This window comes from Acanthopagrus latus, chromosome 10 (genome assembly GCF_904848185.1).
Source record: "Acanthopagrus latus isolate v.2019 chromosome 10, fAcaLat1.1, whole genome shotgun sequence".
In the NCBI taxonomy this organism is placed as follows: Eukaryota; Metazoa; Chordata; class Actinopteri; order Spariformes; family Sparidae; genus Acanthopagrus; species Acanthopagrus latus.
This window is the reverse complement of record NC_051048.1, coordinates 21825808-21848766: the sequence shown is the minus strand read 5'-3', so window position 1 is coordinate 21848766 and position 22959 is coordinate 21825808. Positions and strand designations below refer to the sequence as shown.

Genomic DNA, 22959 nt, shown 5'->3' with positions numbered 1-22959 from the left:
ATAGCGAGTTTCTTGTTAGTATTTTTATTACTGTTTAAAAGCATCTGAATTACTAATCAGGGCCTCATTATCATCATTATTATCATTATTGTAACTTATCAACTCATTCTTATTATAAGGACATGAGTATAAAGTGGTTGTTTCTCTGTATGACACTGGGAAACACCAGAATTACATCTCGTGCACCGTTCTCAAAAGGATCCCGAGTGCTCTGAGGTTTAAACTTGAGGCTGTAAGAAGAATCAGGTCGCCCCCTCATTGATTTTCTGCCACAGGTTCATATCAATTGGAATGATCAGATTGCTCGACATTCAGTGGCTTCTGGGTCCCGTCTGCTTCTCTAGAATTTATTTGATGTATGAATTTTGATTGTGATTTTCCTTCTGCTCTGTCTGCTTCAGCCGAGCTCTTGTTAATGTTCCTGAAACTTACAGCTGCTCCGAGAGCTTCAGTACAAACGTGCGTTAGTCCTCATTCCTCCCGCTGCGTCCAGTTTGTACAGTGTGACCATGCTTTAATGCTGACTGTGCTCTGATGTGCTGTGTGGTCTGCTAATAGACAGCTTTTATCATTATCAAGTAAACGCTGATTGCACATTATGACAGCTATAGAATAATGACCCCATCAGCATTTAGCTTGCTGCCCTATAAACCTCTTTTTTATCTCCCGGGAACATGACGGCTGAATCCTCCTGGGCTGGCAGCTGCTCCCTCGTCTCCTGTATCGACTCAGTGGATGATGGAATGGAACTCACTTTTTATCCTGTGTTCTTGGTAGTTACTCCTCTGAGGGAAACATAAATCAACCCAGTTGTCCTGGAGACAGCTCTATATAATATATACTATCATAACACCACTTGCTGAGTCTGTTTTGACCTTAAAGGTGCATTATGTATTTCTGGATCTTCATCAGCTGATTATTTATGCCTCAGCAAATGGAATTAACAAATTCTTTGTGTTTTCATGACTGAATAAACTCAATAAACAAACTGACCTTTGACGATCAGGCCGGCGTGATCAAATCACGTGACTGATCTAAGGTGACGTAGCAGCGAGACAGAGAGTGAGTCTCAGTTCTGACTTCATGTGTTGGTGCGGCCGTCACACTATATACCAGCTTTTACATCGTGTTGACGAACATTTCCGTCACGTTTGCTGCATGTTTGGTGCAGGAAGATACGGTAAAAATGGGCTTTTCTCACAAAAGTGTCCACAAGCAGGAAGTGTTTGCAAGCAAAAAAACCTGTTTCTATTGGTGGAAAAAGGCACCACACCAACCAATCACGAATCTTATTTGTGTAAATGTAAATAGTTACATATGACTTCGTAAATTTCAAAAACTTATGCACAATTTTAGCAAATAACAATTTGCATTATAAGTAATAAAATTGGTTCGTTAAACATATTTGTCACAGTAAAAATCTAACTTTTTCCTCCTCTGATTTTATGTTTGTTTGTGATTTTATTTCCATTGTGTTAATACAGTGTGTCAAAATGAAAAAATAAGTGTAACCTCATGTGAGGTTGTGCTGAAAATAATGACACCAATCAAGGTGAGGTAAATAGTTTTGAAATATAATTTTAAAATCAAAAGTAGTCAAAAATGGACAAGACTCCAGAGGGTTAAAGGACGACACAATTTTTTAAATTCTGTTTATATGTGGCGGACCCTGCCACTTTTCTGGCTTCAAACATTGTTCTGGAAACTTTATTTTCCTCTGAGAACAGCCTGTTTATACACTTATGGGGAAGAAAGATATTTCCAATTTTGTATTACTACCCTTAAATATTGTATATATTTGAATTCCTTCTTTAAAATACACATTGCCCCTTTAATTTAGTGATTACAGCCACCAGCTGTGTAGCTTAGCTTATTTTAGCCTAGATTAGCATAAAACCCTGAAACTGGAAAATAGTATAGTATAAGTATATGATAGTAATAATCTTCCTCTGAGCACCTCTAAAGCTTAGTAAGAAGCACTTCCTGTCTCGTTTGTTTAAAATCTGAAGAAAAGTCTTGTAACCAGCTGCCGTCCAGCTGACCGGCTCTGTTCGCCTCCTCTGAGCCCGACTCCTTCTCTGCCAGCCAACACTGGAGCCAAAACTCCAGGTACGTTTAACTTTTGTCCCATAAATGACATTTTAAGCTAACGCAAGGAGAATTCACTTTTTTTTGGTCATTTTGGAAATTACAGTTTGCCTGTTTGCTTTCTTGCTAAGAGCCAAACAGGAAGCTTAGCATGACAAGAAGACACCTTTAGCTTAGCATGAAGACTGGAGACGGGGGGCAGCTCGCTTCGCTCTGGATAAAGTTAACAACACTTGTCAAACAGCGACTGTGACGCTAATTCCCTTTTTTCTCAGTAAGCACAAAAAGTGGAATGAAGAAACGACGCGTTCCAGTTTCAGAAGGTTTTATGTGGCAGAATGTTTGTCTGAGTGAAGTGACTTCCTGTAGCTGCTACTAGATACAAGATAATGTGTAAACTCTTAGCTTAGGAGGTGCCGGACGGTGGATATTAGCTATAGCTCGCTGTTTCTCCCCCCTTCAGTCTGTAACATCTGCTGGCTGTGGCTACACAGTTAGCCTGCATCGCTACCATCGCTATCATGGTGCTGGTTTCATCATGTCACTGCAAGAAGCAAGAAAGAGAATAAATGTCACACTTTTTCTGTATTTTCCCCCCAAAACTAGAACTACGACGACAGCAGCGACCAAGAGTGGAACAGACCAAAATGCAAATATCTGCTCAGAAATGGAAAGAAACAAGTGATGTGATGCTGGTGAGTACAGACTGTGTTCTGCTGGCTGTATCACAAGGGTGTGTGTGTGTGTGTGTGTGTGTGGCCCTTTAAAAACCAACAGACCAAAAGAGACCATATGAGAAAATGAGGGATGAGAGAAAAAACACCCACTCAAACTGAAAGTGTGTGCATGTATCTGTGTGTGTGTGCATGTCAGAGGTCGAAGCCACACACTAGGTGTTTTTCTTTTGTTTCCAGCAACACTATGACACAGCTTGACACACACACACACACACACACACACACACACACACACACACACACACACACACACAGAGTGGCGTGATGACAAGGTGGATGAAAGGCCAAAAATCAACTGAGAGTGGCGACGAAACTACATCTCTCTCTCTCTCTGTCTCTCTCTCTCTCTCTCTCTCTCGTTCACCCTCTCTCTCTCTCTGTCTCTCTCTCTCTGTCTCTCTGTCTCTCTCTCTCTCTCGTTCGCCCTCTCTCTCTCTCTCTGTCTCTCTCTCTCTCTCTGTCTCTCTCTCTGTCTCTCTGTCTCTCTCTCTCTCTCGTTCGCCCTCTCTCTCTCCTCCCCCTGTCTCACACACATGTGTACCTACCAGCAGACTACACACACACACACACACTGCCACTGACACCTCTCTCCTCGTTATGACAACTTAACGGGTAAGAATTCATTTTCTTTCTCGTGAACATGTGAAGTTTAGGCCGGCTGTGCGGCAGCAGCGTTCACCAGGATGACTTCAGAGCTTAGTTAAGCTTCCAAATGTTAGCATTATTAGCATGTACGCTCACACGGCTAAAACACACCTGTCCTGCTTCTCTGTCTCGCATCATTTCACTTTTTACAAAGTCAGCCTTTTTTTTTAATTGAGTAGAAGTTCGAATGTGCTAATGAAGGTGAGCCGTTTAACAGATTTCATAATATTTCAGATATTTATTGCACTTCGATGTTAATGAACTTCAGCATGCGTCTGGTTGTCTTGTTTTGTTTTACATTACTTGGACCGAAATCTCTGAATCATTCTCATCAAATATCTGAAACTTTTCTCCCGATAAGTCTGATTAAAGGAGCACTATGTAGTTTTTATAGAATTAAAACTCAGAATTTTAATATTCACAATATTAATGAGGTAATAATACTAACTCAAGAGATATTTATCTTTCCCGTAAGTGAAGAAACAAGCTTCTCTCAGAGGATAATAAGGGAACACTGGGAACACCTTTTGAAGCTAAAAAGGTGGCAGGGTCCGCCACATATACAGGCATACAAAAATCAGTCAAAGAAGATCTTTCTCTCCTGATTAACATGTCTTCTCCAAAACCTCATAGTGCTCCTTTAATAAGATACACTCATGCGTGCTGAAATCAGATCTCCCTGTAGTTACAGGCTGTCCGACGCTGAGCTCAACATCACTTGTAACTTTTCGGTGTTGTTAGCCGCAACAAGCCGGTGTTTACACCAAACACGCTCTCACAAGGAGAGGCTTCAAACCGCATGCTTGACTTTGTTCATTGTGAACACTGTGAAAAGATTCCATGATATGATAAAAGCAGGGCCTCAGTGTACCCCTGACCCAGTTACAGCTCAACATTTCAGGACGGTAGTAGTAGTCAGAAACAGGCCGACACACCGCCTGCCGTCTGGGACGGAACCGTGGAGGCCAGGCAGCTTCTGTTGGACCCCAGACATGTTGGGGAGCTTCTTGAGCACTCTGCAGGTTCTGTGGTCTTCAGTGTATCGATATGAAGACAATGAGTTTCTTCTGCTGTTGCTATTTTTGACCTCCTTTGATTTTGTGACCTCCTTTGACATCTGCAGATAAAAACGGGGCCAACAGACTCTTTGTGTTGTTGTTTTTTTTTTTAACACCGTGAATTCAAGATTCGGCGTCTGTGCCGACGAAGGCCCGAATCACAAACATCTGCGCCCAACGTTTTGCCGCTTGACGTGAAAATGAAAGCTGGAGGTCCCAGAACTGAGTGGAGCTGCAGCAGGGTTCATCTTTAAATGTCTTTAGCTGCGCTGCTCGTGGGCTTCGACACTCGGTCTGGAAGAAGGGGTGAAATGAGGAAACGGAAGAAGATTGCAGTCTGTTGCATCTCCAGAGACAAATGGCAGTGGGGAGGGTTCAATGAAATATGTACATATATAAATAAGACATGTAGTATTCAGCGCACCACTACAGACTAAAACATGAGCTAAATTAAAGACATCTGGCTCATGTGGAGCCTCCAGCAGTGCAGGCGACTCTGGCAGCAGCAACAGATTCAGGACTTCAGGATCCGTCTCCGTTCTTCTTTGCAAAAGTGTTCCAGCTTTCTGCTCGGCCACTGCGGCGCGATTGTCTTAATGTTCATGTTTTTCCGCGTAGCTTCGACTTCATGTTTCTCAGGGCGTTCCAGGGCTCGCTGTCGAGAAGTTTCCCCGCTGCCCGATGCTTCAGGGTGGGAATGGTGCGTTTCTGCTGATGTTAGCGTTTCACATTTCAGCCCAACGTTTGAGCCGCATCAGATCCTGAATCTGCTTCCACTCGGTTCACTTTTTGACACTCAGATGTCATGTGACGTTTTTGTTCGACAGTGGTTTCTTCTCTTTGCCGTGAAGCTTCTGCCGCTAAAACATCCGGAACTCAGTCGCTGTGAGTTGTATCATCGTCTCCCTGTCAGACATGGAAACCTGCAGCTCCCTCACAGTTGATGTGGGCCCCGTCTGACAGGCCTCTCACGCAAAGTTTTAAATATTCTAATTTCTTTCCCATGATTGTTTCTTCTCAGTTTGATCTCTGCTGATTAGAACTACAACGCTCCTTTATCTGCCCGGCACAGTTCTTACATATAAGTGTGTGTAATATAAATGCAGCTTCTAATCACTCGGCTGCAGCAGTGATGAATGACGTGTGTCGGAGAAAACAGGAGAGAAGTTTGAGGAATCTTCTATTTTCTGTTTCTTAATTTATAAAATATCTTATTGTAGATAACTGTGCTTGCAATTATTATTATTTTTTAATAGAAGAAAATGATTGTAAGCTCCGTCGTTCTGGGCTCCTGTAGAATATTTAATATTTTATTCAACTTCAAATTCAGTGCAAGAGTCACATTTTCAAAATGTCCAACATAGAACACATTTTCATACAGAACGGCGATGCTTTTATTTATTCTTTTTTTCATGCCATTATCTCGAGGTGAAATGTTAATTATTGTGTAATCTCAAGATAACGAGATAATCGGTCTTTTCCTCTTATTACTCATGTTATTTATCAGAGATGAGTGTGGCGTCTACGTCTACCTGTTACTGATCAATACATGACACTGTACTTCAGTCCTACTTATCTACAGTCCTAATTATACCATTCAAACATCCACCAACGATTCATTTTGCAGTTTTCCTACTGTGCTTGTGGGAAAGTCGACCACTGTGTGAAAGTCTAACGACAGCGAGGACTTCTCATATCAGATCGCTGGGAAAACGTGTTTGAAGAAATGGAATAAAATCACATTGTTGTTAATGCTGGAAATCGTTCTTCGAGTCTTGCTGAGTTAAATGAATAACTGCACGCGTGGCCGGTCTCAGCTTCCATACGTGAACATTTTCAACTCTTTAGATCGCTGTTAAAACTCCGAATTGCATCCAGGGTGATGAGAAAAATAAGACGAGATGAAGATAAAAAACACTTTTAAATACATCCATCTCGTCGTCATCAGGGTCAGACTGTGGGTCGACGTGAACGTCCTCAACACGGATCTCATTTAATCTGAAGAAGTCAGTCTGCAGAAATAACTGTAGATAAAGAAAAAGATAATCGTATGTTTTACAAAACATTTAGAAATTCATCAAGACATGATTTGGCTTCATGTTTTAACAGTCGGCTCATCAACACTGATGATGTTTTATATTTTATCAGGAGACTGTCATCCAGTTTATTCTCAATAATGGAAAATATACAGTCCATGTTAAATATTTTACTTGCAGCTGATTCATTCACCAGAAATATGATAATTTTTTAGCGCTCCACATCAACATTTATGTTGTGTTATCGCTAACGTTGAAACCTTTTATTAATTTGTGCAACAGTCACCGAACATTTCACCTTCTGTTGACCTCTGTGACCTGTGATTTGGGTGTTTTCATGTGTTCACAGTTCAGTCGTGTGCAGCTTTATATTAGCATCACAATCGTTAGTATTTCCACGTCCCTGTGTGAGGAACATACAGCGATCTGAAGTATCAGTATCATACTGCACACACGGTGTCGGGCGCGTTGCAGCTTTGATCAGGATTAATCACAGCGATGTGATGGACCAGGAGTCGATCGTGAAGCTGCCGTCTGATTACAAAGTGATGCTGCAGAAAATCTGCAGTCGGAGGATTGATAACTCGCAGGACGATACAGTTTTACACAGTTTTGGTCGATTGTTGTGTTTTAGTTTACAGCTTGATCACTTTTGTTCATACTGAGCTTCCATAGAATACTAACCCTCGTTTTGGCACATTTCACCAGGTGCTTTGATAAATCAAGATCAATTTTATGAAAGTGACATGATGTCTGGATATCCACACACACTGTCAGTGTCTGCACTGCCTAGTCCTGATTGCATTCAATCATTTTCTGCATTTCCGACTGAAGCGGTGTGTTTGACATGAAGCAGCCTGTAGCGGAGGCCCTGCAGCCACATGTGCGTCTCTGAACACTTTCTTACCTGTGATGTTGAATTTGATGCCAAAGCTCTCGTCAAGTTGTCATGCGATGTTTCAGGCCGGCGTTTAACATTTGTGGGAGGAATTCCAACCACCAAAACACGTGTTTTTTTAGTTGCTGTACATTCAGCTCCTGGAGATGTTCCTGATGTTCCTCCCCGCCTGGAGTCCGAGCAGCAGAGACGATAATCTCGCCCTCTGTTTGCTTCTGTACACGGCTGAGCACTGATTCTTCACTACAGCCGACAACCGAAAAGATCAGACGTAGAAATGAGTTTCGCTGCATCAGTGCTTTGGACAAATGCAGATTCTAGGTGAATGAACTTCTCTCGGTCTACTGTTTACCTTTGATTGGTCAGGAAGCTGCCTGACAGTGTTTAGACTTCATGCCGTTAAATCTTTCCATGGCAGTGTGAACAAACAGGGATCTCTCTGCGATATCTCTGTCTGTGGAGTTCATCTCATGAATGTGTTGAGTCAGAGTTGCCTTTTTTTCTGAAAGCATTCATATCACGAGGGAATTAAAGGAAACATTTTTAAAAAAATAAAATTATTTTCTCTCGAGCAGCTTGGTAGCAGTTTCACTTCTCGTGTGTTCAGTGGGTTATAAACTCGGCGCTGCTTTACAGCTGATGTGTCTTGTAGTGGCCGTTTGCACTCGCAGCATGGACGACATCACGTACTGATGAGGTCATCACGGGGAACGAGCTCGGCGTAACGGCTCAAGTGCCCGTTTCATGTTTTCATGTCACCTGGCAGTTTTTATTTCTCCCTCATCCATTGAGTTGCTGCGTTCCCGCCAGTCAGCGCTTCTTGTCTTTTCTCAGTGACGGAGAGACGACTCGGAGAAAGAGAGAAAAAAGCAGAGAGAAAAAAGTCCAGAAGTGCGTCTCTGTTTCCCCCTCCTCTGCTCCCGCAGCTTTTTACGGTGAATTTGAGAGAAAACAAGAGAAGCATCTCCCCCGTACACTCCCCCGCTCTCCCCTTCCATCCTCTCACATCGCTTCATTCACACATTCGTTTTATTCCCCTCGTTTTCTCAAGGTTACGTGTGTGCACACGAACACGAACGCAGGAGACCAAAAGTCAAGAGTGCACTTTTAATCGCAGCGTCGGGCCTCGTCGAGCTGCAGAGCAAAGCTGTGCAAGAAGAAAACTACACTCTGTCTTTTTAAAGACATTGTTCCAGTAATTGTGACGTCTTTTCTTTCTTGCACGTAATCAGCGACTTACTCGATCAGGCATCATTTTATCTCAGCGTACATTGTACTGAGAAGAACTAGAAGGCTCCTCACGATGAACTGTCCGGGCGAACGTGACGTTCATCAGAAGTACTTTAGTAAACTTAGTAGAATCGCTCTCAGCCGACTGCGTGTTGTGTACGGACAGAAAATCAACCCACAGCAAAGTGAGGGTGACTCACACATCCACACTGATTAAATGTTTTAAACTGCAGGCAGAAAAAAATGTTTAACAGCAGCCAAAACTCTTCAGATTTGATTTTAAATCTCACCCGTCTTGTATAAATTTAACATGATGTGGAGATGTTATCTTGTCTGGCCTCCGACACGACACAACGCTTCAATAAAATACTGCCAAAGTGATCACGCTTGCTAATACTGAGGTTGTGCTATCAGACAAGTTGCACAGTTACCACAGTATTATCAATTATTATGTTAATGCTGAGGTTTCCAGCTATGAGAAGCAGTCACACTGTACAAGTGACCTCAGCATTAACATGATCACCTACACACACTCTTGTAACAACACACACTCTTATTCTGCCACTCAGTGTGTGTCCACGCTCTGAGGTGGAGTGAAAACAGATCAGTAGTTTGTCCAAAGACCTTTAAACTGATGGATGAACACAGTTAAGACAAATGATTGTTAGTTACAGATTGCAGATACATTTTTGAGAGTCTGGATCGTGATCGTGTGTGAGAATGAACCGATCCGACTCGATGACGGGAGAGAACGGACGGCAATCTGCTGCCAACTCAACCAGCTCAGAGTACGTTAATGCCAAACAGCTGTCAGCGATCGTATATATACACACACACACACACACACACACACACACACACACACACACATATATATATATATATATATATATATATATATATATATATATATATATATATATATATATATATAATATTAGAAAATATTTGATTTATGTTCCAAATGTAGAAAGAAGTGCTGCACATTAACATCAGCATTTACTTTGTACATTTTATACTTATCCATCATAATGACACCAAATATGACACCAACATAATTACTGTTATTCCAACATTATACATTTACGCCACACGTTCACATTCAACTTGCTTTTGACTTCAATAATTCCATCTAGACTGACAGAGACGGTGCTTTAGTTTGAACAAATAATAACAATACAGCCGACGTATATATTATTCTCTGGAAGGAGTTTTTTTTTTACAGCTCAAATTTAGAAATGTTTGCGTCTGTGTTTTCTACACTGTAAATAAGAAAAGAAAAGTTGACTTTATTTAAAAAAGCATCACCAAGTAAAGTTGACATTTAAACTGAACTTTCATGAGCTAAAAGGTTTTGACATCTTAAAGTTACGAGTCCACTTGGTAATTTTCATGTAACTGGTTTCCTCTCTGTCAGATTTTACAGTGCACTTTTATAGTAATGTCGTATTTTAACGTTTTATTACTTTCAGCGAAGCAGCGAGTATATATCAGGTTGCTGGAAGCTGACAGAGAAATATCCATTATCTCCTAATTTAGTACGATTTGTTTTATTCTAAGTGCGCGGTCGCTTCCTGCCTCGCCTGTGAGCGTGCACGTGTGTGTGTCAGACGTTACTGCAGCCGCTCGCTGACTTCAGGACCGTCAGTGGTCGTGCTTGAGGTTACCTGTGTGTGTGTGTGAGGAGGCGTTTTAAGGTTAAATGTATGACATAACAAAGGCAGAAAACAGCATATTGGCCTGTTTAAGGTGCCTGCTGTGTGTCTGTGTGTGTGTGTGTGTGTGTGTGTGTGTGTGTGTGTGTGTGTGTGAGTGTGTGTGGTGGGTAGGTGGCTGGCTGAGTAGGTGGGGCTGCAGGGTGTTTGAGAGGGTTCCCTGAACCTCATCGTTTGTCGCTGTCTTCCTTCCTGTTTCGTTCTCTCTCACTTCCTGTCAGCTGACTCAGCCGGAGAATCTTGATCTGGTAAACATCTACGCCACCGCCTCTGCACACACACACACACACACACACGCACACGCACTCACACAACCACACACACCAAGATGTATAGACACGCATTTAACACAAAGACACACCTTTGTGCCACGAAAAAACTTAACTGGGGTCAAACGACGCAGCACTTTACACGCAGCTGTGACTGAAAGTGTGTAAAAACTCTGAACAAGAAAGGAAATGCAGAAAAAGAGCTGCCAAAAAAAAGTGCCACAAAAGGGGGGCGGGACAATAGAAAGAGACCAGAGAGGACATGAAGGCGAAGAGATGAGAAGCCAGGAGAAGAAGAAAGGCCGGGCGAGAGAGCGACAGAGAGAACAAAGTCGGGCGCAGAAGAGAGAGATAAGGACGGGTGAAGAGGCGGAAAGTGAGACAGAGAGCTAGAGGAGGGGGGCAGAGAGATAAAGATAGCTGAAAGGAGGGAGATCCGTCAGCGTTTGTTTCCTCAGGATGTGGTTACCACGACGACGAATGAGCTTGAGAGGCAACATCCCTCCCCGCTGGTCCTCTGTGACACCTGCAAGTGTGTGTGTGTGCGCGTGTGTGTGTGTGTGTTTCAATAACCGAGTGAGTAAACGTGTGAAACGAGCCATCGTACTGTATGTGATGGATGAGTCTATGTGTGTGTGTGTGTGTGTGTGCGTCCATTTTGCTTTAGATATGTGTGACAGACTGTGTGTGTACGTAAGTGCATGTGTGTTTGTGTGTGTGTGTGTGTGGAGTCAACAAACATACACACAAAAGTGAGAGAGTGAGTGACAGAGAGAGAGAGAGAGAGAGAGAGAGAGAGAAGGACTGTGTGAAAGGTACAAAATCTGAAGGGGGAAATAATTAGACAAACGCTGGAGACAGCAGAGAAGAAGAGAGCGAAGCAGACAGGTGTCAGAGAGGACGATGGAGAACACCAGAAGAACAACTAGCACCCGAAAACATGAACAACAGACGGCCAACATGTGTGAAAAGGAAATTAAGCGCCAAGGACTGGTAAAACTAAAAAACCTCAAAACGCATACAGTGTATTCGTCTCTTCATCTCATCTTCCTTCGTTCTTTCTCTTTCTGACTCACTCAGTGTCCTATTTAGCGCAGAATGTGGTTTCAAGATAGAGAGAAAGAAAAACCAACCAAGACTTTGAATGCAGTGTGAATGTCTCACAAGCTGCCTCGCTCTTCAGACGCTGGTTTTATGAAGTACATTATATTTTTCAAGGTCAAAGCAGAAGAAGGTTTTCAACACTTACAGGGTTTGTCGAAAGTTGCATCGTGTTTGCTGGCAGACATTTCATTTGTAATCTAAACTAAACCGAATGGTTTCAGTCAGTGTAGATGTTGATTGCTCAGCTGGAGCGTTCATGCTAATAACTGCTAATCAGAATTTTAAAGAATTTTAAAAAGGCAGCAAAATAAAAAACTTTGAGATCAGATGCCAGGCTCCATTTCATCCTGGGCCACATCAGCACTGTGGTTGCCAATCAAAGGGCTTATTCATACATATTCAGCTTTGCATTTCATTATTATTGGTTTTAGTCTTGACTAGCTCTGAGAGCACAAGTCTAGTTACAGAGAGGACGTTCTAGCTTTCTGTGTACCATGTTTTTCCTCTCAGCAGACGTTAGCTTTCCTTTTCTTGGACATTTTGCTAAGTTGTGTCTAGTCGGCTGGAGAGCGACAGCTGGGAAGAGATATATTACATAAAGAGCGACAGGGGTGAGTTAGATTAGTTTCCATCTAAGTCTGCCTGTAAAGACAGAAGAGTCTCTGTGATCAGCATGATGAAGTTAAATGTCTGACAACTGGTCTCATTTAGCCACTTGTTAGCAACCACCTTTATAAAGACATGTAAACACTTTACAATTCACCTGTGGGGTATTTACTCAGGTATAACATGTTGCAGAGCAAAACTCTCTTTAAAAATGTCTTAAGCTTGAGTTAAACACTGACCTTATTTCAGGCATGAAACCAAAAACCTACCGATTCCAAGACACCAGTACGGCCGCGTAGAAATGCTAACAGATTAGCTGTAGTTAGGACTCAACAGTTATAAAGATGATATCTTGGGTATTCTGACATCTAGCAGCTTGATGATATTAGTGGTGCAGATAACAAAACTGGAATGCATTCTGGGAAATGTAGTTATATTCTTTGCAAGCTGAGATCACAGTTTCTAGGTCTGTCTGTATCAAAACATGATTTCCATTTCATTGTCTCACAGTCTTTTTCTGTCTGTCTCCTGTAGGCACTATAGCTTCACCCAGCGAGCCATCATGGACGACCGTTCATCCACACAATCCTTCCCCAACCTCCACCAGCACCACCATCGCCACCGGCAACCCTTTCACATCACCTTGCCCGGCCTTCAAAGCCCGGATCTGGGATACCCTTCTCCGCAGCCGGCCCTGGACCCTCTGGAGCAATATGGAAGCAGAGTGGAAGAATCCCCGACGTCCTACCCGACTTCAAGCCCCTCCTCTGGGGGGAGGAGGACGAGCACGGGTGGTGACAGAGGCTTGCTGAACACCAGTGTGAGCGGTTTTGATGGAAATGCTAACATGGGCGGCCAGCGTGACGGAGAGAGCGGGATAGGCAGCCATTTTGCCGACGCTTGGTATGGCAGCAGCAAAAAAGAGGACATCTGGGAGGACGGGGAGAGTTGTGAAAGCATCGCAGAGGACTTTTACAGTAAAGGGGATTGCTACGGCAACACAAATGATGTTTTTTACCCCATAAATTGTGGCAGTGAGGAAGGAGTCAGGCGTGAACTCAGAGCAAACTATAACCATGTAGGCTACGAAGCTAAAAGTGAAACGGTTTACAACAGGGAGGCTAACACCAGCCTCTTTACCAAACAGTCTACTTCCTACAACAGAAATGCGGTGGGAAGCTTTAGCGACAGCAGTGTAGAGTACTGTAGGACTGACTCGAGAGTGAGTGATAATTATCTCGGAAGAGAAGAGGATTATGGGTCCAGCTGTGGCTCCGGTGAGGATCAGCTTCAGCCAGCAGATGTTGAGGGACCCTGGCTCAGCGTTTCCCCCTCGAGTCAGACCGCAGAGAGCAGGTGGACTCACCTGGCTTCACCAATCAGCATCGGCAGCGGGACCTACACTCAGAAACTGGACTCCTTCTCCGAGGCCTTCCTCTCCCACCGGAAGAGAAGATTCCCCGTGTTTCCCAGTTTGGATTCCTCGGGACAGGTGTGGGATTTCGGACAGTTCCCTGGTCTGGTGAAGAAGTCGAGGCACAGCTGTGCTTTTGATTCAGACGCCCACCTGCCTCCGTCCTCCTCCTCCTCACCCACGCAGCCCTCTCTGGCGTCTTTCCCCTCTCCTCCCACATCATCTCACCTCGCGTCTTCTGTTCTCAGTCCTCCTCCCACACCTTTACCTCCTCCCTCCCACTCACCCTCCAAAATGGACTCTCCCATTGCAGTTGTCGGCACCGGGCATTCAGTGTCCCAGGGGGGAGAATCGGTCCAGTTTTTCACATCCCGCCTTCAGTCTCTGCCGTCCATCCACTCCTCTGGGATGATATGGAAGTTTCCACTCCTGGCACACAGATTTTCACAGTCGTCAGACGACCACAGCAACATCGAGGGCAACTATGGCAACATCACAGGTGAGGAGCTGTGTGTTCTGAAGAGAGATTTTATAGAGTTTGTCAATATGTAGTTTTGCAGAAGAAACTCAAACTCAGGAATGTTATGTTTTGACTATTACTGAGGCAATAATACAGATTCAGAAAGATTTATCTTTTCCACAACTGAATAAACAGCCTGTTCTCAGAGGAAAATAAGTTCAACAGAACACTGTTTCAAGCTAGAAAGGTGGCAGGGTCCGCCACATATAAACAAAGTAAACGAGAATGACTTTGTTTCGTCATTTGAAGTCAGTTTATTCAGTCGTAAAAACGAAGAGTGTTTGTACGACAGTCAATGAAGATCTTTCTCTACAGATTAAAATTCTGTCCCCAAAACTACACAGTTCACCTTTAAAGATGAAATATGTCACGTTAACTTTGTTCCCCCTTGTACAAGAGCAACCACAGGTTAATACCCACATGTAAATTACGAGACATGTGGGTTTTCGAGGGTGAGCTTGTGAAATTTCCCATTTCCTACATGCAAATCACATTTTCACTTTTCACACTGTCACATATGAAACCATTGGTAAACCATTTAAAAAAATATATGTTCACAAGTACCAACCAGCACATGGTCCATCCTTAGGTACAGCATGTGTGCTGTGGTCCGTATGTGGGTTTTTCACAAGAAGTGATTGTTGTTTCCCAAAGAACAGATTATGTCAGTTTCTGACGTTGTGCTTTCCTGTCTGCAAAGATTACACAGATAGTGACTAGTTTCGTCTGACTTTCTTCCATGTTGACAAGATTAATCAGTTGTACAATCACTAACGAGGAATTGGCTACGTCATGACAACACCTTGACTTTCATCTGTTTCCCCCCATTTTGCAGCCTCGCAAAACATCGTTCAGTCTCCAGAGTCGCCATTCCTCACTTCCCTCCATCCACCCAGCACCACCTGCCCCTCCAGCACTCCGTCCCTGCATCCCTCCTTCCATCTTCCCTCTCATCCTTCACACCGTTATGAGGCATCAGAAAAGATAACTCCTTACATGGTGAGCCAGAAAGTCAAGAACGGATCAGCCAATCAGAGCCAGCAACACCTACAGGTACAGTAATCAGCATGTGTGTTTTCTCCTGCTGAGTGTGAGACGATAGCAGTTATGTGTTCATGCCTCCAGTTCCAGTTGCCAGGTTGTGAGCATACATGTTATGAGAACCTCCTGTTGATGCACAATCTCCCCTCGCTGGATTAAAATGCTGTTAGCCAAACAAAATGTTGTCCAATAAATGTTTGCGTGCTAACATGCTAACCCAGATGGTGCTCATGGTTTAAGGAGCACTAAGTGGTTTTGAAGAAGAAATTCAAACTCTGAATTTTAATATTTACAATATTAATGAGGTAATAATACAAAATTAGATTTTTTAGATTATTTTTTCTATGAAACAGGCTGTACTCTGAACACTGTTTGAAGCTAGAAAGGTGGCAGGGTCCGCCACATATAAACAAAGTATAACAGTATGTTGTCCTTTACTGTTAGTTTGTTTATTCAGTTTCTTCAGTCATCAAATAAATGCTTAGTTTAGTTTTTTTAGGCACAAAAAAGATCTTTCTCTTCTGATTAAAATTTCTTCCCCCAAACAACATAATGCACCTTTAACCTGCCAAACAGTGAACATTGTCACCGTGAGTGTCTTTTAGCATGTTAGCATGTTGATGTTAGCACATCTGGAGCCTCAGTGAGCAGCTAGCTTGGTCCAGTTTACGTGAACTCTCCACCGTTTGAATAAAGTTACATTTTCAACATGGAAGTGCAGGTCTTTGTATCCCTTGTATTCTTGTTTCGCCTTGAATCCCACAATGCACTGGGAAGGTAATCGCTCTCAGCATGTTGGTGGGCTCTGGCGGCGTGCCCCCATGTTTGAAATAACATCACTAAAGTGCCCTCTTGGATGCCTCTATGGTAGATTAATCATGATAAAGTGCCCTCACTTTCCTCTGAACAGGTCCACATCAAGACTTTCTGCGCTGCCACTCTTCAGCGATATCTTGATTTCAAGATATTTAGATTTAGCGTCAGCAGTTAATAAGAAGCTCATATTGCAAAACTGGAAAATTAAGGAAGCACTTTCACTTCAAAACTGGAAAATCTTTACTGAAATATGAGTTGGGTGCCGACAGGAGGAAGTTAAGATCTGGTGCTCAGTTTATGAAGCTCTGTTGATAAAGTGGGATGGAAATTAGCACTGATGAATTTTAAAGAAGCCTACGTTGCGTCTTTAACTTATGGTGGCCTGTTTTGCCGTGTGTGTGTATATGTGTGTGTAATACATTTATGTTTGTGTGGCTGGGGAAGCAATATTACCTATAAAGTCACGTGTATGTAACCTTGTGGTAGCAAATCATGGCACTGGATTTTTCAGAAGAATTATATTAATTTAATACATAAATTCATTACAGGCTGTAAGACATGTAATTAAGTGGAAGATTTATGAGTTTACTCAGCGTGACATGTCCAAACAAACATGTTGTGCCTCTGAAGCTCACTGTGGTCGCCAGGTTTGCACACCTCCGTCCACAAACCAGGAGACGGGTTACACCTCTCGCTACAGCTGGAGAAGCTGTGAGGATGGAGTGGGCGGAAACATAAATGGTTGTTTGTCAAGAAATTACGTTCATTCCAGCTGCATCACTGCTTCTAAAACCGCAGTCTGGCTTTTTATTTTCAGACATGAACAGAATAGATGCAGTGTGTAAACGAAACGGATTCACAGTTTGTGGGAAAAGGCGTGTTATTCACCTTCGACTGAGCTGTTTGTCCTGTTGAAGAGGTGATGGACATACACAGAACTGAAAAACTAAATTTAGCTCATAAACACATCTTTTAGGGCTTGCTGCTTTAGGAGCGTCAAACCCACAAAAACATGTCAGGTCTTTACCACATTCTAAATGTTTCAATCTCAAAGTGACAATCCTGACAGTGTCCCTGTTCTTACAGCAACAAGTGCCCCAGATCTACACTGGAACTCCATTTCCCAGCATGCTTCACTCCAGCAGGGGTCAGAAGAGGGGCCGCTACACTCCTCGACCCCTGCTTAATCCTGCACGCAGGGGGAGCGGGCTGTACTCCTCCCTCTCATCTCTCCATCGCAGAGGGGAGGAGGCAGCGTGTGGAGGAGAAGACGATCAGGGCAGCGTGTCGCCGTGAGTGAAAGCCTCAGAGGAAACTTGAGTTCTGTGCAGCTATTTAGGGCGTCATCACTTTTAAACCCCGCCCCTCCCTCTGTACTTCTCTCTCCAGGTGTATCAACGTGGGCCGTGACTTCCAGGCAGAGATTCCTCCATGCTCTGCAGGTGGAGAGGGCTCAGGTGTGTGGTCGCCTGAGGAGGAATCTCCTCGGGAACAGTTGCTCTGGAAACCGTGGGACAAGCTGGAGGAGAGCACCGACTCAGAGAACCTCGGTAAATGTAGACAGTGATGTTAGACAGGCCCTGACAACTCAGCAGGAGATGTTAACATTATACTAGACTAACTGCTGATGTTCTGTGTGCACAGTGGAGAAGCTGCTGTTCATGTGTAGTTCTAGCTGTCTGCCAGGAGGGGGCAGTAACACCGAGCTGGCTCTGCACTGTCTGCACTACTGTCAGGGGAACACAATGGTAATCCTGTCTGTCTGTCTGTCTGTCTGACTGTCTGTCTGTCTGTCTGTCTGTCTGTCTGTCTGCCTGTCTGTCTGACTGTCTGTCTGTCTGTCTGTCTGTCTGCCTGTCTGCCTGTCTGTCTGTCTGTCTGTCTGTCTGTCTGTCTGTCTGACTGTCTGTCTGTCTGACTGTCTGTCTGTCTGCCTGTCTGTCTGACTGTCTGTCTGTCTGTCTGTCTGTCTGTCTGTCTGCCTGTCTGCCTGTCTGTCTGTCTGTCTGTCTGACTGTCTGTCTGTCTGCCTGTCTGCCTGTCTGTCTGTCTGTCTGTCTGACTGACTGACTGTCTGCCTGTCTGTCTGTCTGTCTGACTGTCTGTCTGACTGTCTGTCTGTCTGTCTGCCTGTCTGACTGTCTGACTGTCTGTCTGCCTGACTGTCTGACTGTCTGTCTGTCTGTCTGTCTGCCTGCCTGTCTGTCTGTCTGCCTGACTGTCTGACTGTCTGTCTGTCTGTCTGTCTGTCTGACTGTCTGTCTGTCTGTCTGCCTGTCTGCCTGTCTGACTGTCTGTCTGCCTGACTGTCTGACTGTCTGTCTGTCTGTCTGTCTGTCTGTCTGTCTGCCTGACTGTCTGACTGTCTGTCTGTCTGTCTGTCTGTCTGTCTGCCTGTCTGTCTGCCTGACTGTCTGTCTGTCTGTCTGTCTGTCTGTCTGTCTGTCTGACTGTCTGCCTGTCTGTCTGACTGTCTGTCTGTCTGTCTGTCTGTCTTTTCCTTCATTCATTCTTTACCATGCACTCATTCCATCATTTCACCATTCCTCCACCCACCATCACTAACTTCCATGCAGCATTATTCACAAATTCTTTCTTTCTTTCTTTCTTTCTTTCTTTCTTTCTTTCTTTCTTTCTTTCTTTCTTTCTTTCTTTCTTTCTTTCCTTCCAGTCAGTTCACCTCAGAACCACTGCATGCCTCATCCCTCTCTTCTCCACCTTCTCCATCCCTCTCTCCTGTGCAGGCCACTCTGGAGATGCTGCTGTTCTCACAGCCGTCGCCCACCGGAGACTACCACTACTCTGGTAAACCTTTGACCTTTGACCTCACTCTAACTCTTGCCCTTCATTCCAAACTACCACCTGACTCTTTGAATTGTTTTTGGAGATTAATTCCAAATCAAACGGGGACAGAAACAGGGAGAGAGACTGAACTGAAACTGTTGCAGTCAACAGTTGTGAGTCAGCAAAGGAGCAACCCTTCATGCTGTCGGCACAATAGCAGCCTTTGTCGGAGCCGTAACCTCCTGAGACTTTCATCACATGTCTCACTCTCTCTCTCACTCTTACTCTCCTGCTTTGTCACTTTAAATCCACGAGAACGATGTAAAGAGAAGACGTTTTCCTGCATAGTGTCGACTGAAGCAGACTGTCACGATGGCGTCAGCCTCGTTATGTCCTGAGCTGCAGGACTGCACACATTTCACCACAGGGATTGGTTTACTCGACACTGCAGACCTGTTGGTATTTGTTTCCCCTCTCACCCTCCTCTCTGTCTCTGCAGGCAGTGAATCATGGACCGACAGTGAAAAGAGTCTCTTCAGTGCAGCTCTGGAAACTTGTGGAAAAGAGTTTTCACTCATACAGAAAATGGTATATCTATGAGTAATGCATTGATATTTATGCTGCATTTTCTCTGATGTACTTTGTGTTATTATATCTACACACAAACACGTTATATGTATATATTCTGCAGGATTTATTTATTAGATCGTTGCAACAAGATGGAGATGGCATGAAGCCGGAGTAAATGCTGGTGTTTCACCAGCGTCTGTGAACCACATGAGCTGTAAAGATCTCTTCCCTTCAGCTCATGAGCTCTCTGTACAGTCACTTACAGGTGGTAGTTACTGTGCGTCTGGCGTCTGTAACCTATAATATGAGTGTCTGTGCTGACATTAAACTGCAGATCCACTGGTTACCTTAATGCAGTCTTACACAACGAGGGGATTACCATCAGTGCAACAGCCCTTCTAAAGCACGCTGTTCACAGGGAAACTGACTGCTTGTCTCAACATGAGTCACAATAAGAGATCCAATCAAAGGCTGGAAAACATTGTTGTAAAGTGTTCAGGCTTGAGTTAACATGAAGTGGAACAAGTATTAAATATGTGTGTGTTTGCACGTGTTTGTGTGTGAACCTTCCAGGTGAGGACGAAGACGGTGGGCCAGTGCGTCGAGTTTTTCTACCTGAGCAAGAAGCTCCAGGACAAGCAGAAGAAACAGAAGGAGGAGGAGAACAGAGACGGAGAGATGCAGCAGCAGAAAAGTGTAAGAAGCAGTCTGGGATGTTCAAGAAGACCTCGTATTACAATTTGTTTCATTTCCCCTTTCTCATTGGTGTTTTTTGTTCTTAGGCATGTAAAAGTATTTGCATAATTTATACCGAGTGGGTAGTTCGGCACGTAGGAAGTGATTGAGCACAGCTGATCTGTTGTTGTTAGCATTGCTGGCTCAGGCGTATGTGAGGGAACCAATCAGAGGAGACAGGGGGTCCTTAAAGAGACAGGAAAGTCTGAGTTTGCATTTCTTTTCTAAAACTACATATTGCTCCTTTAAGTTTGGTTTTTAATATCTGCCTTTTGTGGTTTTACTCTCATCCTCTTTCTTTTGTCCTGTCATTGTTTTCCTGCTGTGGTTTTCCTCTTCCCATAATGCCCTGGGGGCTCCGTGCGTCATGCATTCCAGTCCCTGACAGATATATGACTCATAGAATACAAACACACATAGAAACAAATAAAGTAGAAGAGTGAGCGTAGTAAAGGATTGAGTAATCTTGTGTAAGGAGTTAAATGCATTAGAAGTTTATCCCATGTGGAATGCAGCTCAACGAGTCAATCACAGCACGATAGCTTATAATTAGTCCTGTTTCCACAGGTAACGCCCACCTGTCAACCAGTGAGCAGGCAGTTTGGACTGGAGGAGGCGGTTCCTGTGCCCCCATTGGCTAGTTTCTTCCCCTGCAAGCTGTGTGGCAAGTGAGTAGGACCAGTGGTACCAGAGGGAGCTCCAGGGCGAACTCTGAGTGTTTGGTCTCTGTGGGAGCCAACAGATGGTTCACATTTACAAGTCTTCTTTACAATCCTGTCTGTTTCTTCCCTCTTCCCTCGCTCCAGAATGTTCTACAAAATCAAGTCCCGAAACGCTCACATGAAGATCCACCGCCAGCCTCAGGAGGACTGGACCGACCGGCGGCTGCAGCAGCAGTTCCTCACCCAGCGTCTGGCTCTCAGTCGTCCCAGCAGCCTCATGCCGACCCCAGGCAGTGCTCTGCTGCAGCCCCAGGCTCCAGCTCGGACCTTTTCCTCCCCTGGCCTCCCTGGAACGCAGAGCAATGCAGACAATGTCCTCAATTCTGTAACCAGTAGCAACGGCATCCCTCCCAGCAATGCCAGTGTCCTAGATCCCGGCACCGTGGTAACATATAGCAACATCGCTGTGTCAAACTCTCATGTAATCACTAATAATGATGGCGGAGACTCAAATCAAAGAGAGCCCGCCACTGTCTTACCTTTCCACCCGTCGTGGGGCTCATTCGGACAGGACCCTGCTGCCTTCTACTGCAACGTGGAGGGGAAAGACGCTGTCGGAGCTGGAACAGTGGGAGGAAAAGAGCCGGTCAGCTGGCAGTAGTGTTTAACCCTCTCAGAAGCATTACTACTACAGAGGCCTGACACTCACCACACTCTCTATTAAGTCAAACTGAAGTTGAGTTCAAACTGCCGTGCTTTTTTCAAACATATCTTAAGAAAACCTTCTTTTTCATGTTTTTGTTGTAAAATGTGTAATCAAATGTTTTGCATATTCAAATGTTTATAAAGTTGACATTTGAATAAAAATGTAAACCTTAAAGTTTTGTCTTTTAGTGTTTTTGCCTTGGTGAAGCCACAACTTGTTGCATACGAAGCGATTTGTATGCAACAAAGTGCCACAACGCCTGATCTGATGTGAGAGCAACACAAAAGGATACACAAGGATATAGCTACAAAATAAAACAGGAAATACAGATATCAGTATGTAGAAAGCTAGCTGTTTCCCCTGGTTTTACATATTTTCTGCTAAGCTAAGCTAACTGTCCAGACTGTAGCTTCATATTCGACAGACAGACACGACAGTGGCATCGATCTTCTCATCTGACTTCACTGAATAAGTATATTTTCCAAAATATTGAACCCTTCCTTTAACTCTCAGACAGGAAGAGCCAATTTGTTCTCCTTATTCAAACTTTGCTCTTAAAGTCTAAAACTCATACTGGTCCTCACAAGCACAGACACATATGATCACACACACACACACACACACACACACACACACACACACACACGCACACACGCACACACACGCGCTCTCAGCTTGCTGAAAGGTTTTGATATAACACCATAATGGGCTAATATTGACCCTGGTGGACCATCTCCTCTCTTGGAGCTGTCTGAGTACCTGCCCAGGATTGACCTGTTGATGGTTAACTACAGCCAGTCTGTGTGTGTTTTGTGACTGAAAGATGCCCTGATAGAGGGATTGTGAATGTGTGTGTGGGCAGCGTGTCTGCGTGAGAGAGCAGGTCTGCAACATTCAGACCAACACACACCTGCAGAGACAGACGTGTCAAACATCCACACGTTTCTTATTATTTAACTAATAACATTTTCAGTATCTACAGGTTGACTTTTATACTGCGTCTTCTCTGTCTTTAAGTCTTTTCTACAGGTTAGGTCCATTATTCATTACATACTTACCTCTCAGGTGCATTTGTCAAGGCGGTGAATACTCTTTGGTCTCATATCTTCATGAGTATTACTGCCACTGTGACACTGATAACAGTGTTTATATGGGAGTGAGAACGGTCAATATAATGGAACGTATGTCCTTTATGTATCCCTGTTACATAAAACCTTTAAGAAACTGAAGTTCTCAAGTTTATGACCTCAGGAATATGAGTGTGACTTTTATTAAAAGGTGCACTGTGAATCTTTGGGGACATCAGGAGAGAAAGATCTTCACTG

General features: G+C 43.9%; 1 protein-coding gene across 4 annotated transcripts; it reads left to right on the top strand.

Moving 5' to 3' along the window:
* The first annotated feature begins 1892 nt into the window (after positions 1–1892).
* Positions 1893–21808, top strand: LOC119027824 (transcriptional-regulating factor 1-like). Of its 4 annotated transcripts, XM_037113292.1 has the most exons (12): positions 1893–2109; positions 2695–2783; positions 12921–14299; positions 15156–15373; positions 17264–17469; positions 17567–17727; positions 17822–17925; positions 18853–18982; positions 19461–19549; positions 20105–20227; positions 20834–20934; positions 21073–21808. In XM_037113292.1, the coding sequence occupies exons 3-12, from the start codon at positions 12949–12951 to the stop codon at positions 21587–21589; spliced, it is 3000 nt and encodes a 999-aa protein (XP_036969187.1). In that variant the 5' UTR covers positions 1893–2109; positions 2695–2783; positions 12921–12948; the 3' UTR covers positions 21590–21808. The 4 variants fall into 4 exon arrangements, with proteins under 4 accessions (XP_036969187.1, XP_036969188.1, XP_036969185.1 ...); XM_037113293.1 differs by lacking the exons at positions 1893–2109; positions 2695–2783 and adding an exon at positions 3366–3437; XM_037113290.1 differs by lacking the exons at positions 1893–2109; positions 2695–2783 and adding an exon at positions 10945–11669.
* The last annotated feature ends 1151 nt before the right edge of the window (positions 21809–22959 follow it).